The sequence below is a fragment of the Mesocricetus auratus genome, unplaced genomic scaffold (assembly GCF_017639785.1).
Source record: "Mesocricetus auratus isolate SY011 unplaced genomic scaffold, BCM_Maur_2.0 Super-Scaffold_4256, whole genome shotgun sequence".
In the NCBI taxonomy this organism is placed as follows: Eukaryota; Metazoa; Chordata; class Mammalia; order Rodentia; family Cricetidae; genus Mesocricetus; species Mesocricetus auratus.
The window spans coordinates 15,735,774-15,751,947 of record NW_024429182.1 but is presented as its reverse complement, the minus strand read 5'-3'; the positions used below and the strand labels follow the sequence as shown (position 1 = coordinate 15,751,947).

Genomic DNA, 16,174 nt, shown 5'->3' with positions numbered 1-16,174 from the left:
ATAAAATGGCACAAGCCTACAATAACCATTCATACAAAGAGAAAAGAGCAAGTTTCAGACGCCCCCTGTACTGGCTCACACCTATAATCCCAGCACTCATGAGGCTAAGGCAAGAGCACAGCTATGAGTTTAAGGCCAGCCTGGGCTACATACTGAAAGTGAATTCTGGGCCAGCTTGAGTTAAGAAATAGGACCTGCATCAAACAAACAAAAAATTCACTTTTATTTGCACCAATATTTTAAAAAGACCTTACTTCTCTCATTTTCAAATAGTTCTTAGCCTTTTGGGGAAAATAAGTTAGTATCAGTAAAACATGTTCTTTTTATTGTTTTTGCATTTTTATTTGTGTGTGCACTAATTGCAATGTGTACACAGAGGACAACTGAAGGAATCAATTCTCTCCTTCCACCATATGTCCTGAGAATCAAACTCAAGTTGCCAAGCTCAATGGCAGGCACCCTTATACAACAAACCATCTCACCTGCCTCTTCTCAAACAAACACCCCCCACCCGAATTGTCAATTCTCTTACTGAATACAAACCATTTCTACTTCTCATTAACATTTGACTAGTATAACCACTTTGTGTTTTTAGAGGGGGTTATCTGAGTAAATAAAATTCCTAAGTCAAGCTTACCTAACTCCATTTATCTATCACCTCTCAAAGCTATCACACGGTCTACACAATCCCTCCATCACAGCCCTGGTCTTAAACAACTCCCCCAGAATTGTCAATTCTCTGACCAAACACAAACCATTTTTACTTCTTGTAACATCTGAAAGGTATCATTACTTTTGGGAGGGTGAAGGAGTGTATCTGAGAAACTGAAATTCCTATGGTAAATAAATTTACACAATTCCATTCATCTATCAATTTATCACAACTATCACTCAACTGTAACACTAGCCATCCCTCCATCACTAATCTACCTGAAGCCAGACTATGTAGAACAGGCTGGCCTTGAACTTATGATGCTCCCGCCTCAGTCTCCAAAACTCTGGGATAGAGGACTGGACTTACAGATATGTGCTGGCACACAGGCCTCTACTGCTTTAATTTAAAAGAAAGAAGACACTTTTGTAAAAAATAAGGTTTAAGTAATGTCCTTAGAGGGCTGGAGAGATGTCTGTTCAGTGATTACTAGCACTGGCTGCTCTTCCAGAAGTTCTAAATTTGATTCCCAGTACCCACATGGCAGCTCACAACTGTCTGTAACTCTCAAGATCTAATACCCTCACAAAGATATACATGTAAGCAAAATACCAATGCAAATGAAATAAAAATTAAACAAGTGATGCCCTTAATAATTCTAATACTTCAAAAATGTGACTATACAACAAAAATGTGACTATAAAGAGGAAAAAAAATTCTAATACTTCATCTTATAATATCCATAAAAGTCACAGATTTTTAGCCTTTAAGATGGTAGTCAATTGCCAGGCGTTGGTGGCGCACGCCTTTAATCCCAGCACTCGGGAGGCAGAGACTGGTGGATCTCTGTGAGTTCGAGACCAGCCTGGTCTACAGAGTGAGTTCCAGGACAGCCTCCAAAGCCACAGAGAAACCCTGTCTGGAAAAACCAAAAAAAAAAAAAAAAAAAAAAAAGATAGTCAATTTTTAAAATATCTAAGAACATAACTATAAATAAAATTTAATAGTATAACAGACACTTAACTGTATTTTGAATAGTGATCACACAAAATTGTATTACCAATACCATCAGATAATAAGTTAAAGGCACATTTACTTACAGAGAACAGAAAACAGCACCACACAGAGGTCATTTAACTTTTAATGGCTTCACCATTTAAGAAAAGTTTCTGCAGCCACTGTCTTGGTTCCATACACGATCATCTATCATATTAGCTAAACATGTATAGTATTTAATTTTAAGTACAAGATGTTTATTTGTCCACTAGGTTGCTCTACAGTGTCACTTGTCTGATTTACAAAGAAACCCACCTCTACCCCCAAAACACTGGAATAAAAGGTGTGCGTCACCACCCCTATAGTAGCTTGAATAAGTAATGGCTCCCACAGGTGCATGTTTGAATACTTGGCACTGTTTGGGAAGGTCTGGGAGGTGCGGCTTTATTGGGCGTGTGTTACTGGTGGCCAGCAGTGAGATTTCACAAGCCTATCATTCCCAGTTGCTCCCTCTGACTCATGCTTAGGAATCAAGATATAATCCCTCAGCTGCTGCTCCAGCCTGCCCACCTGCTGCCATGTTCCCCACAATAATGGTCATGTACTCTAACTCTCTAGAACTGTGAGCCTCTAAACACTTCCTTTGGTGCCGGGCAGTGGTGGCGCATACCTTTAGTCCCAGCACTTGGGTGGCAGAGGCAGGCAGATTCCTCTGAGGCTGGTCTCGAACTCACAGAGATCCGCCTGCCTCTGCCTCCTGAGTGCTGGGATTAAACGCGTGAGCCACCAACACCCGGCTAATAAATAAAATCTTAAAAAAATAGGATTTATCTTGGTTAAATCTGAAGAGTACCTCAAATTTGTACTCAAGGCAGGTGGCCTTTTCTTTCTTTCTCCAAATCCTGTCTCTGGGTTTGGTACTTTGCCTAGTAGTTTATGATTTAAAGATCACTAGCAGAAATAAAGAATATCATCTCTGACCACAGAACAAGTGAAGTCAGTCTGGCATATCTATGAACCACTCACAACCATGACCTTGTTATGTCACTTTAAATCTTCTCTAGATCACAAAGACTAGCTACCAGACAAAAGGAAACTACTCATAAAGTAAAATACAATTTTTAGTAAAAGTTTAGTATAACTACCTTAAGAGAGTCCTCTCACTCACACGTATATTCTGAACTCAACTGATCAAAATAAAAACATTACCACAAGGCCTGCAAAATGGCTAAGGAAAAAGTACTTGCGACACAGTCTGTCAGACAGAATTCAATCCCTGAGACCTTCAGCTGGAAAGAGAAAATAAACTCCATACTCAAGCATCTGTCTGCACATGTGTGCAAGTTCAGGGGCATACACATATATGTACACAGACACACACACACACACACAAAGATTACCAGCTTCTTCCACTGAATACATCTCTCGCCAAAACATCCTGTGTTTGTAGTCATCTTTTGGAGCATACAAGTATGTATTTAATTCCCATTTCTGAAGCCTTAAGAGAAAGAAAATTACATATGCATAAGTAGGCAACATTAATTTGGCTATAAATAAATTTCTACTGTTAAACTTAACTATCAATGGAATTTTATTTATTTACATTGGTGTGAGGGTGTCAGATCCCCTGGAACTAGAGTTACAGAGAGTTGTGAGCTGTGATGTGGGTGCTGGGAATATGGGAATTGATCCCAGGTGCTCTGAAAGAGCAGCCAGTGCTCTTAAATCGTTGAGCCATCTCTCTAGCCCTTAACAAATTAAGTATCACAAAGCACGCCATTATATTAATTCTTGAACAAAAACACAACTCTGAATAAAGTAGACAAAGCCCCAAACCCTGTCAACTTCCCCAGGAAAAGTTTGAAAACCACTAGCCTAGGCAAAGATCTAAAGGATTAAAGGAGAACAACCCCTGCTTTATAATATCAGGGTTATCCTACGTAAGGATCTCCTCTGTCACATAAAACTTACCTTCTAAAGAGTTCTTTTCTCTGTTCCATTACCCAAGGTCTTCCATAAAACCCTAGAGTTAAAAGAAAATAAGATTAAAAATGAGGTACAGTTTAAGAAAAAGTTACAAAACCTTTTCTTTTTTTTTTGAGACAGGGTTTCTCTGTGGCTTTGGAGGCTGTCCTGGAACGCTTGGTAGTCCAGGCTGGTCTCGAACTCACAGAGATCCGCCTGCCTCTGCCTCCCGAGTGCTGGGATTAAAGGCGTGCCCCACCAACGCCCGGCCGTTACAAAACCTTTTTAAAGTAAGAAATGTGCAGAGGTGCTAACAGCTTAGTTTACTGGGTGAACAGCCTCATCTACCAAAGGTCCTGAATCAGGGAGGGAAGGAAACAGAAGGGGAGGAAGAAGGGAGGGAGGGATACAGACAGAGACAGAGACTGAGGCTGGGGGAGTGGCAAGGATAGAACACATCAGAATCTGAAAGCTATTCAATGACACATTTACCTGTAAGTGTTGATAAGAGGTCACTTATTCTCACTGCTCATAAATTTTCATATTTCCCACTATGACACTTATTACATATAAGATAGGGTTTTATTTTTAGTGAGACAAGATGTCTAGCTAGGTAGCCCTGGTTGGTCCAGAACTTATACAGGCTGTCCTCAAACTTGTAGCAACACTCTTGCTTCTGCCTTCCAAGCACATGAATTACAAGGAGTACCACCATCTTTTTACTGCCAGCAAGGACTCTTCATGCTTGCTGAGGATACAATTCAGTGAGAGCACTGGTTTAGTATTCATGAGACTACACATTCTCAGTACCCACATAACAAAACACACTTTTCCCCCCAAATCCTGGCAATGACCTCAGAACCTTGACCATACTAGGCAAGCACTCTACCACTGTGGAAGTTTAAAGAGTAACTATCTTACAGAGGGGCCGGGACAGCACACACGACACGAGCAAACCCAAGTGTTAACACTAGCAGGGAAGATTAAGATGGCCAGTGGTCCCAGCACATTAACAGGCCAAGGAAGAGTCATCTTAAGTTTGAAGCCAGTCTGAACTACATAGTTCCAGGCTAACCCCACTTGGCTATGATCACCATTTTTAAAAGTTCCCAACAAAAAAGGGACTAAATAAATAACAGGCATATAGTCACAAACTCAACAGAGGTGCTGACCTGAACAACAAACTTTCAAGCCCTCTTAATTCCAGAGTCAAGTTGTGAAATGAAAAATTAGGAGTGAGAGTGTGTGGTGACAAGCATGGCAGAGACAGGCAGAGGACCTCGGAGTTCGAGGACAGCCTGGTCTACAAAGCAAGTTCAAGGACAGCCAGGGCTAAACAGAGAAACCCTGTCTCAAAAAACAAACAGAAACAAACAAATAAATGTTAAGGGGTGTTAACTGACATTCTAGTCTCTGTCTCAAAAAACAAAACACAACAAAAACTTCCTAGTGTCCACTCTAGGAAACAAACTTCTACACTGTTTTTCTAGTTACAGCTATTTTGCATTTAAGAAAAACTAAGTATATGAAATAATGTCTAAAAATTGACTGACAGACAGCAAAGCTGGCATTTGGAGCTCTCCAGCACACTAGGAACACCACTATAGACCTCACAGAGCCAATCTATCCTTTCCCTCAACCTAATCATCATTAGCAAGAAATAAGGAAGATGGTCAAAATAAGCACTCTGGGGACAGCTAGACGGTTCTGCAGATAAAGGCGGCTGCCAAGCCTGACAACCTCTGGGACCCACAAGGACTCCTGCAAATTGTCCTCTGACCTCCACAGACATGCTGTATTTTCCATGTTGTGCCTTGTTTACGGCCAAACACTTTTTTTAAAGCATTTTGAACATAAGCACCCTCCCAAAGGAACTCTAATCCTAGGCAGATATTCTGTATCCCCAAAAGAATGACACAACAATCATCATTAAACCCTAGCAGCACCTTCTATTTCTAAACTTTATGCTTCACCTGCATGTGTCTGTGCACATGTATGTGTTGTTCTCAGAGGAAAAGGGAGTGGGATTCCTGGAGTTACACACTGTACTTGGCATCTCTCGAACCCCTAGTTCTTTTTTTTTATTTGTTTTTTTGTTGTTGTTTTTTTGGGTTTTTTGAGACAGGGTTTCTCTGGCTTTGGAGGCTGTCCTGGAACTAGCTCTTGTAGACCAGGCTGGTCTCGAACTCACAGAGATCCACCTGCCTCTGCTTCCAGAGTGCTGGGATTAAAGGTGTGTGCCACCACCGCCCAGCTTGAACCCCTAATTCTAACAATTTAATCTTCAGAAACTCTTTTAGAGTCAGGTTTATGGTTTGGATTAATTGGACCACAAAGAGGGAAGTGTACTATTAGCAAGAGTTAAAACCAACCAAGGTTTGTAGGGAAAAAAAGAAAACCATCCTGGAAATAACTACAGTATTTCCTATCCTCATAGGATGCTCTCAAACAAGAAATACTGAATACACAGGGGCTGGTTCAGTGCTCATTTAAGAAAAATATATGGGGGCCGGAGAGATGGCTCAGAGCACTGGCTGCTCTTCCAGGGGTCCTGAGTTCAATTCCCAGCAACCACAGGGTGACTCACAACCATCTATAATGAGACCTGGTGCCTTCTTCTGGCCTGCAGAGATACACATAGGCAGAATACTGCATAAATAATAAATAAATATATAAACTAAAGAAAAATATACATATGGGAATGAGAGGAGGAAAAACACAACTGAAAACAGAGCTATTTTAACATACTTTAAAAGGAAGACTCACTTCCCACCTCCCTTGCCCCAGACAGGGTTTCTCTGTGTAGCCCTAGCTGTCCTGGAACTCTGTAGACCAGGCTGGCCTTGATCTTACAGACATCAACGTACCTCTGCCTCCAGATGGGATTAAAGATGTGTGCCACAAGCCGGCCACATTTCTCAACATTCACTCCAGCATAACTCATTTCAGACTTCTACTTCTTGTTGCTGAAAAAAGGCCTTACTCTGTAACCCAGGCTGCTGGCCTCAAACCCTGAACCCTTCTCTCTGCCTACTAATGCTAGATTACCAAGAGTATCAACTCAACATGCATGGTTAGCTCTACATTTTCTGCACCCCTGAAATCTGCCCCCACTACTCATCATCCTAGGACCTTTGACAATACAATACACCTTGTGTGGCAACGTGGCTCAAACCTTCAACAGTCTGGAACACAAAGTGAATTCCGGGCCATTCTGGAAGGGGGACGAAACAACAACAAAGCATAAAAACAAAACAAAAAAAGTTACACCTAGCTGGGCAGAGGAGGCAGAGGCAGGCGGAGCTCTGTGAGTTCGAGGTCAGCCTGGCCTACAGAGCAAGGGCCAGGATAGAAACCCTGTCTGGGGGGAAAAATTGCATCTAAACTGGGGTGGTGGCCTGTGATCCCAGCCACTCCAGACGGCAGGAGGATCAGAAGGTCAAAGTCATTCTGTGCTTTAGTCAGCGTCTGGCCCACCCTAGGCCATAGGAGGCCCTGTCTGCAAACAACATGATGGACCTCAGAGACTAACTCAACAAGAGTTCACACAGATTTTTTTTTTTTTTTTGGTATTTTGAGACAGGGTTTCTCTGTATTGTTTTGGAGGCTGTCGGACGAGCCCAGCCTCGAACTCACAGAGATCCACCTGCCTCTGCCTCCCGAGTGCTGGGATTAAAGGCGTATGCCACCACCGCCCGGCTTCACACAGATCTTAACCATTTGTATAACTTGTTTTATACCCACAGTTTTTGTCAGAAATAAAATTGCCATGCCTTCTTTGTCTTAAAAAAATCCCATCACAGTTTCTCTGAAAGCTCTCTGCATTCTAGCAAACACAGTGTGGACAATACACAGAGCCCCCATGTTTCAGAAATACTAACAGTCTGCCCCCAATTTCTCTAATTTTGCTGAGCTGTTTCACATCTTATTTTAGCTGCCAAGAATGTTCTCTCCCTGCAATTAATCTTCATCTAGAATACCATAACGGCTACCTTTCGTCTTTCAAAACGGACATACATTGTGACAAGACTGGAACGCTGATGCTCCCAGCCACCAGGGGAATCCTACTTTTAGCCTTTGTGATTTGAGGATAAGTTTCCATATTCTCCAGTAATGAGAATTTTTAAAAAAAGCTAGGAAACATTGGGTTTGCCAAAAACGTAAGAAAATTCAAACTACGATGTAGTTAGGGAAGACCTAAGGTAAAGTGCTTCCCTGAGTTCAGCTATCTGCCCATTCTTATGCAGCAATTGCAATAAGATCTTCTGGCATCTTCCCTCACTACCAGAACGCTCCTCTGAGAAGGAAGACAGTAACTATAAAAATTAAACCTTTCACTGAATTTTAACTTCACATCACAAATGCTCTCAGAATGTTATACAGAAATTTTCACACACACACAAGCCAAAGAACAGCAACTGGTAAACATGACACTTTGCTCGACTGCAAATGAGTCTTCACGAGGAAAAGGGGCTTGCAGGCCAGCAACAAAATATCCTAAGCCCGGAGTAATTTGAAATATTATAGGCCGACTGCTCTCCCCTTCACAAGCAGCATATCTGTGTGGGCTGAATTTTACATCCCTACAAGGGCGGGGGCGGGAGCGCTGCACAAATTTCTTCATTTGAAAGCACACAACCCTGGGGACCGAGATCCCAAGGTCCAAAGCAGTGAAACACAAGAGCCTAACAACAGGCTCCTTGCCACCGCCGCCTCCTCCACGGTCGGCCTGGCTCCAAGCCCAAGGAGGGTGGGGTCAGGCTACTGAATAGCCAGGAGAATCGGACGCTAAAAACCAGAGGAAAAGAAGTGTGTCCGCCGTCTCCTCTCGCCTCCGCCACACCCGTGTTAGCAAGGGCAAGCTTACGACCCGGGGGAGCCCCCTGCAGAAGCAACAGCACGCCCCTCCCGGGGGACAGGTGCTGAGCACCGGGGCGGGGCTGGAAGGCGAACTCACCTTCCACCACGCCGCACAGGAACCTGCGGGTCCCTCCGGCCGCCCCGGCCCCGGCCGCCGCCCCGGCTCCGGATGGGTTGTCTTCTCCGGGCGCCTGAGCTGCTGGCGGCTCCAGCGAGGCCCCCGAGGCTGCGGCAGGATTGGCGTTGCGCTCGCTCTCCCGCTCCTCCAGCGCCGCCTGGCTCTCCTTCTGCACCATCCTCCTGCCGCCGGCCGCCGCCACCGCCGCAGCTCCTCCTCGGTCCGTTGGGCCACAGGCCGGAGCCCTGCGAAGGGCCGCGGCTCCGAACGCGCGTCTCCCGGGCTCCTTCCCCTCCCCCTCCGCCCTTCCCCCTTCCTCTCGGCGGGGGCCCGAGTGCCCGGATGAGAAGGGCGGCGGCACCGGCTAGAGCCCTTTGTCAGCCGCTGCCTCCGCCTGGGCTGGGAGCCGGGAGCCTAAGCGGAAGGCGAGACCGCCACCGCGTCTTCACGGAAGGAGGGCCGAGGAGCCTTCTTTCGTCCTCAGCGTCCGTCGCCCTCCAAACGGCCTTAATTCCTCGACTATTTGCCCCTGGAGTCCCTGAGCTGCCTCTGCCGCTGCCTCTGCCGCCCGCTTCCTGTTTATCCGCACTGCGCCTGCGCCACAGACCGGCTCAGACCGGTCCCTAGCCCGGCTCCCCCTCCTTCTTTGGGATCAGCCCACTACGCTTTATTTGCTAGGGGGAAACAGAAGAAAGGGCTCCGTGAAGACCGGGGAGGTACGCGGCAGTGGAACGTACCATTTGGCCTGCCACCCTCCAGGATGAGCGCCACCCTCTGGGACGGACCATTACGCCACCCGAAGGAGGGGAGCATGGGAGAATGCGCCGGCTGGGGAGTTTGGGAGGAAGAGGGGGAGGGGGAAAAGAGGCGTTTGCCCTCTCAGTACGCAGGCGCGCAGACGATGCCTCTGGTCTTAAAGTGGTAGGGAACACTGACCTACTTAGGACATTCTTGTAATAGTTTGGCTCATCACATCTGCCTGACCCACGTTCGGTTTTGTGAAGACACCATGCCAAGAAGCTCAGCTCACCCCTCTGTTTTGAGTCATTTTCTTCTACTCCCCCCTCGGAGCTAACCCGTTTTAAATTGTGCAGGCAACTATTTATTGAGTGTGCCTCATCCTGGGCTGTGGGACCATTATGACCTCATAATATGGTTAAAACAAGCTAGTACGCCGTTTCTGCTAGTTATACCACCTCATTTGCTTCGGGAAGTCAGAGCAGATAACTCCTTGTTTGGGGAGAGGCCGTGGCGTGAAATTCGCCGGACTATGAATGGCGAAAGGAAGGACTATTCCAAGAAGATGGGTAGGGTGGGGAGCCTAATGGTAGGAGAGGGGTGGAAAGCGGTTTGTTAGGGCGATGGGGAGTGTGCAGTGTGTGTGAGGGGCGCGATCCTTCTAGCCCCAGCATCAGCCTGGGGAAAGCCTGCCTCTCTGGGCTTGGACCCTGCTGTGTTTCAGTTTCCTGTAGTCCTCTCAGAGTGCTCTTGTAGAGAATGCACTCGGCATTTATATTCCCTAAGAGGTCTGCCGAAGTTTGGGAACAAACCTCTCGTTTTAAATATTAGGACAGTTTATTTTATACTTGAACGCTGTAGTTCAACTTGTAGCTTCTGGGATGTTGGTGTGCATTGCAGGTGAACTGTCATGTCAGGTTTATGTGAGAGATCCCAACTTTTTAGTGCTGGGTTTCCAACCCAGGGCCCTGTACAAGTTAAAGACGCATTCCAGGGACTTTGTATTTTTATTTATTCTGAGTGGGTTCACATGCGTGGTCCTGGTGCAGTCAGAGGACAACTTTGGGAAGTCGGTTCTCTCCTTCCCTTTGCAGATCTGGGGGCATCAAACTCAGGTTTTCAGCTCCGACTGGGCAAGACACCTTTACCCACCAAGATATTGTCAGCCCTATCCAGGACTTTTCAATGATCGTTTATTTATTTTTTGTGTGTGTGTGTGTGTGTGTGTGTGTGTGTGTGTGTGTGTGTGCGCGCGCGTGCCACATTTGTATGGGTGGGAGGCCGCAGAAGAGACAGTTGTGAGCCCTTGGACCTGGGGCTGGGAACTGAACTCGTGTCTAAGTCATCTCTCCAGCACCGCTCCCCTTATGGGTTTTTTTTTAACAGTTCTTCTCAGTCCTAGATTGTTGAGATGGGAGTTAGCAGTCAAAACTAAGCCATTTCTTCCTCTATTCTCCCTCCCTGTTATAGGCATGTCCCACCTATTGGGCACTTGTTGTTTCTTCTGTTTCCCTTTTTGAAAGGGACTGAAAATCATTTATGTTAGTATTCACCACCATTGCCAGCTGAAGAGAATTCGTGTTTCTTTATGGGTGGTTATCAAGTCCAAGGCCTCGTATATGCTTTGCACGTGTTGTACCCCTTAGCTACATCCCCAGGCCTGATCCTTTTTTTTTATTACATACACAGTATTTTGTTTGCATGTATGTCTGCATGCCAGAAGAGGGAACCAGATTAATTATAAATGGTTGTAAGCCACCATGTGGTTGCTGGAATTTGAACTCAGGACCTTTGGAAGAGCAAGCAGTGCTCTTAACCGCTGAGCCATCTCTCCAGCCCCCCCCCTTCCTGATTCTTAACCACTCAGCTAGTACACAATTCTCCATAAATCCGATGCTTGCCCCTGCCCCTGCCCTACAAAAGGCACCAGCTGGGGCTGGAGAAATTGCTCTGAGGCTAAGAGCTCTGGTGCTCTTCCTGAGAACTGGGTTTGACTCCCAGCACCCACACGGTGGCTCACTATCTGTAAGTCCAGTTGTGGGGCGGCATGTCCGATGCCCCCTCCTACCCTTCCTGGGCACTTCACACACAATATGTGTGTGGCATATACACGTGGCAAAGCACCCATACACATGAAAAGAATGTAAAATTAGGAAGGCCCCGTACTTAGGAAGCCTACGACACACATGTGGGGTGGGATGAGAGAGACCGGTCCTTGACTTCACAGACTGTATCCAGCTACAGAAACACACAATAAAGCAGACATTTGTTAGGTGCAGGGACTGGAGAAATATCTTAAGTGGATCTGAGTTCAATTCCCAGCACACAAATACAACCAGCGTGGTGGCACATGCTTTTAATTCCAGACAGAGGCAGGGGGATCTCTGAATTCGAGGTCAGCCTGGTCTGCAGAGTGAGTTCCAGGACAGCCAGGGTCACACAGAGATTCCCTGTATCAAAAAGACAAACAAATGATAGTAATAAATAAGAAATAAATACAAAACAGGAGCTCAGATGGGTTTTGTAAGCAGTGTGAGGGTGGAAACTGGTGAATGACAGTGATAACTGGGAGGGGACACTTCATACAGTAGCTGTCTGAATGCTAGTGGCTGGGACCAGGGAAGACAGCATTGGGGGAAGATGACACATGAGTGTAACCCCAATACCCAGGCTGCGGGGAGAAAGACTGGGAGTTCCCACCTCTACTCATGTTCTAGATCCTGGCACCAAAGCTTACGCTGGAGCCTTCTGTGGCTCTGAGCCACCTCAAGCAGAGGCTCCTGAGTTAGCCGAACTTCGCGTTGAGTGCCTGTTCCACACTTCATGAAGACCTAGGATGACCAAACTTAACATGTTGAAAGTGGAGCTTATGGGGCTGGAGAGATTGCTCAGTGATTAGAGCACCTGTTGTCCTTTAGAAGACCTGGGTTTGCTGGGCTTTGGTGGTGCACGCCTTTAATCCCAGCAATGGGGAGGCAGAGGCAGGCGGATCTCTTGTGAGTTTGAAGCCGGCCTGGTCTATAGACTGAGTTTCAGGACAGGCTCCAAAACAATACAGAGAAACCCTGTCTTGGAAAAAAAAAGATGATGACCTGGGTTCAGTTCCTAGCACCCACATGGTGGCTGATAGCTGTAGTTAACTCTGGTTCCAGGGATCCAATGCCCTCTTCTGACTTCCACAGGCACTAGGCGTGCACTTGGTACACAGTCATATATGTAGATAAAACACCCACACATACACATAAGTAAATCATAACAACCTTTTTTTAAAGCGTTGGAATCAAACTCGGGTCCTCAAGCTTGCATGGCAAGCACTACCAAATGAGCACGCTCCCCAGTCCTGTTTGTGAGACAAGGTCTCACTATGCAGCCCTGGCTGTCCTAGAACACACTTGTAGATTGCTGCCCGTAAACCTGTGATTCCTCAAGCCTGTGCCTCTCCAGTGCCAGGGTTCTAAGCATGTGTCACTATACCGAACCACACACAAATATTAACTTCAAGGCCACCCTAGACAGAGGCTTGGGGCTGAGTCCAGTCTAACTTTGTCGAACAAATTTCCTTGAGCTAATCCACTTCCTCAGCTGAAAGGGGGAAAACTGAAGCCTGGGCATGATGGCTTGCACCTGTAACCCCAGCAATTGGAGAACCAAAGCAAGAGGACCTGAGCTCTGGGTCAGCCTAGGCTACATGATGAGACTGTTTCTGTTAGGTAGCCACTGAAGATGGACCTTCCCTCATAGTCAGCTTTTGGATCCCATCTCCTGTTTCCCTGGCAACACTAGACCTAGATGAGTCCCAACTGCCTCTCCTAGAGTCAAAACCAGGGCAGGTGACGTGGCTCAGGGTGCAAACGTGCCTGGGCTCACGTGGTGAAAGGAGTGAGTGACTCCTGGCGAATTGTCCTCTGGCTCTCACTCGTGACTCTGTGTGTGTGTGTGTGTGTGTGAGAGAGAGAGAGAGAGAGAGAGAGAGAGAGAGAGAGAGAGAGAGAGAGAGAGAGAGAGAGAGAGAGACGTGTGTGACAGACTGAGAACCTTTTTTAAAAAGATTTATTTATTTATTACATATACACCAGATTGAATTGTAGATGGTTGTCAGCCACCATGTGGTTGCTGAGAATTGAACTCAAGACCTCTGGAAGAGCAGTCAGTGCTCTTAACCTTTGAGCCATCTCTCCAGCCCCCAGACTGAGAACCTTTTTAAGAGATAAAATACCATATGAGAATGTAGAAACATCAGAACCCCGTTGATGCCCTTTTAGGGAAAGCTACTTTCTCCAGGTCAGAAGATAGACTCTCTTGCCTTGCGTAGAACATTGCATTCTGCTCTGCCCCAAGGACTAGAACATTATATGTCTCCTCCTTTAGAGTTAATCAAACTGGAAGCATATCATAACTTTTCCATCTATCTCTTCAAATACCACTGCGGTCCTAAGCATGCTTGCCCTAACACTCTAGGCTCTGTCCCTCTTTCTCTGAAGCCCCCCTCCCTCCCTTTCATGAAGCCCCTTGCCAACCTTCACCACAGAGCCTGCCAGCTTCCTTGGCCCTTAAAGAGAGATGACTCCATTTCCTTCTCCATCGTTTTTTTTTTTCCTCCCAGTAGCTGCAGAGATTTACACCTTGCCTACCCTGATTTCTATTTGTTTTTTCAAACTAATAAAATAGTCCTTGAGCTTAAAATTAAGTTTTTAAAAAAGGAGGGGGATCTAATTGGGCCTGACAATCACCTGGCCAGGACCATCCCTGAGGAAAACAGATCCACCTGTAGATATAATAAAATGGGAGGAATAATTATCCCTTTAAGTCCATGATTCCTTGACTCTCCTAATGCTGTGACCCTTTAATACAGTTCCTCATGTTGTGGTGACCTCCAACCATAAAACTGTTTTCACCACTACTTCATAACTAACTCTGCTACTATTATAAATCATAATGTAAATATTTGTGTTTTCTGATGGCCTTAGGTGACCCCTGTGAAAGGAGCCCTCAAAGGGGTCGAGACCCACAGTTTTAGAACCACTGCCTTGAAACGAATGTGGCTCCAGGGGCAGGGCAGCTAACTACAGATCTCAATACTAAGCCTGCCAGATTTTCTGAGTTTTAACTCAGAAATGGCATAACTTTGCCATTTCCTCCTTCAACCTCTCATCTGAATGCTAACCAAAACTCTAAGCATGGTTGCCTCAACACCCCCAGCTTTCTGTTTTCTTGGAAGATACCCCTCCCCCACTTTAGAAAGAAGTTTACAGACCACCATCGCTGACTGTCTTAGGTTTTTATTGCTGTGAGAGACACCATGACCTCTACAACTCTTACAAAGAAAACATTTAATTGGGGTGGCTTGATTACAGTTTCAGAGGCTCAGTCTGTTAGGATCATGAAGGGGAGCATGGCAGCGTGCAGGCAGACATGGGGTCAGGAATCAGGAAGTTGACTGACTGTCACACTGAGTGAAGCTTGAGAAAAGAGACCTCAAAGCCCGCCCCCACAGTGACACACTTCCTCCAACAAGGCCACACCTCCAAATAGTACCACTCTCTTCGGGGGTCATTTTCTTTCAAACCACTACACTGGCCCTAACTCAAAGCTTTCTTCCTCTTTCCCACACCTTCCTCCTGGTAGTTGCCAAGATTTTAGTTTGCTTGTGAAGGGACCTGGGCCAGCTGTTTTTGTCTTTTTCCAGGAGCCAGTCTGCCCAGACTTCTTCCACATAACACCCCAGCATCCTATGCTGACTCATGTCTGGCTTCAACCAGATCCTCAGGAAGTGCGTCCAGTCTGGTAGCCAATCAGGGGCCTGTCCTGCCACAAACAGGAACTATTTTTTTTTTTTTTTTGGTTTTTCGAGACAGGGTTTCTCTGTATTGTTTTGGAGACTGTCCTGGAACTCTCTCTGTAGACCAGGCTGGCCTTGAACTCACAGAGATCCACCTGCCTCTGCCTCCCAAGTGCTGGGATTAAAGGCGTGCGCCACTGACACCACAACCATAGTTGCTGACCAGATACCATGAGCCAGTCATAAAATGATTCCTGTATCAGTAAGAGTGTATACCCAATCACTTCGAAGTACACCACAGCTGGAATTCCCTAAGCAGGCTTAAAAGGGGCTGCCTTACCATCCCCCAGGTTTGAAGTCATTTTGGGTGGGCCTCAGCACGCTGGTTTTTCCTCAAAAACAAAGCTGCCTTCTGCAATTGCATATCGGGAGGGTGTCTTCTGGTCATTTGGAGTGATCTAAGGACCCTACAGTTTGTCCTGTTTTTCTCCCAAATGCTAATAAAATGATCCTTCTGGGTCTATGTTAATTTAAGAATGAGACTTACAACTCCCAAATGGGGGGCTGGAGAGATGGCTCAGCAGTTAACTCCAGTCCCGGGGAATCTGATACCCTCACACAGACATACATGTAGGCAAAACACCAATGCACATAAAAAGGATTAATCATTAAAAACAAAAAACCTCCCCTGGTAACAATACAATTCAAGAAACCACCACCAACAGCAACAACATTCTCAGATGACATACACAAGAAACACAGACAACAAAACAACTCTGAAGTAGGGTGTTGCTTTCTGTGATGCTGGGGACGGAACCCAGGGCCTCGAACATGCTGAGTGCTTGCTGACTCTACCTCTACTCTAGCGGGGCAAAGGAGCTGTTGCTTTGTTGAAAGTAACTCTTCCCTTGACCTCGTCAGGGCATGTGGGAACAGAGGAGGCCTGACTTCCTCCTTTGGATGAGTCAGCACACAATGTGGTTCCAGAAAAAAGAAAGGAACCTACCATTAGCCACTGCCGGGTCGGGATACAGTGTAGCATACTAGCACTAAGGAAATGTGTTCT

The 16,174-nt window shown here is 46.1% G+C and overlaps 1 protein-coding gene across 1 annotated transcript in view; it reads right to left on the bottom strand.

Moving 5' to 3' along the window:
- Nucleotides 1–9,190, bottom strand: part of Oga (O-GlcNAcase) — a 36,670-nt gene extending 27,480 nt beyond the window's left edge. Inside the window, exons 1-3 of the mRNA XM_005063522.4 lie at nucleotides 8,571–9,190; nucleotides 3,620–3,671; nucleotides 3,049–3,146 (exon numbers count right to left, since the gene is read on the bottom strand). Of these exons, the coding sequence (XP_005063579.1) occupies nucleotides 3,049–3,146; nucleotides 3,620–3,671; nucleotides 8,571–8,769 (349 nt within the window). The 5' untranslated portion in view covers nucleotides 8,770–9,190. The remainder of the gene's footprint in view (nucleotides 1–3,048; nucleotides 3,147–3,619; nucleotides 3,672–8,570) is intronic.
- Nucleotides 9,191–16,174: the final 6,984 nt, after the last annotated feature.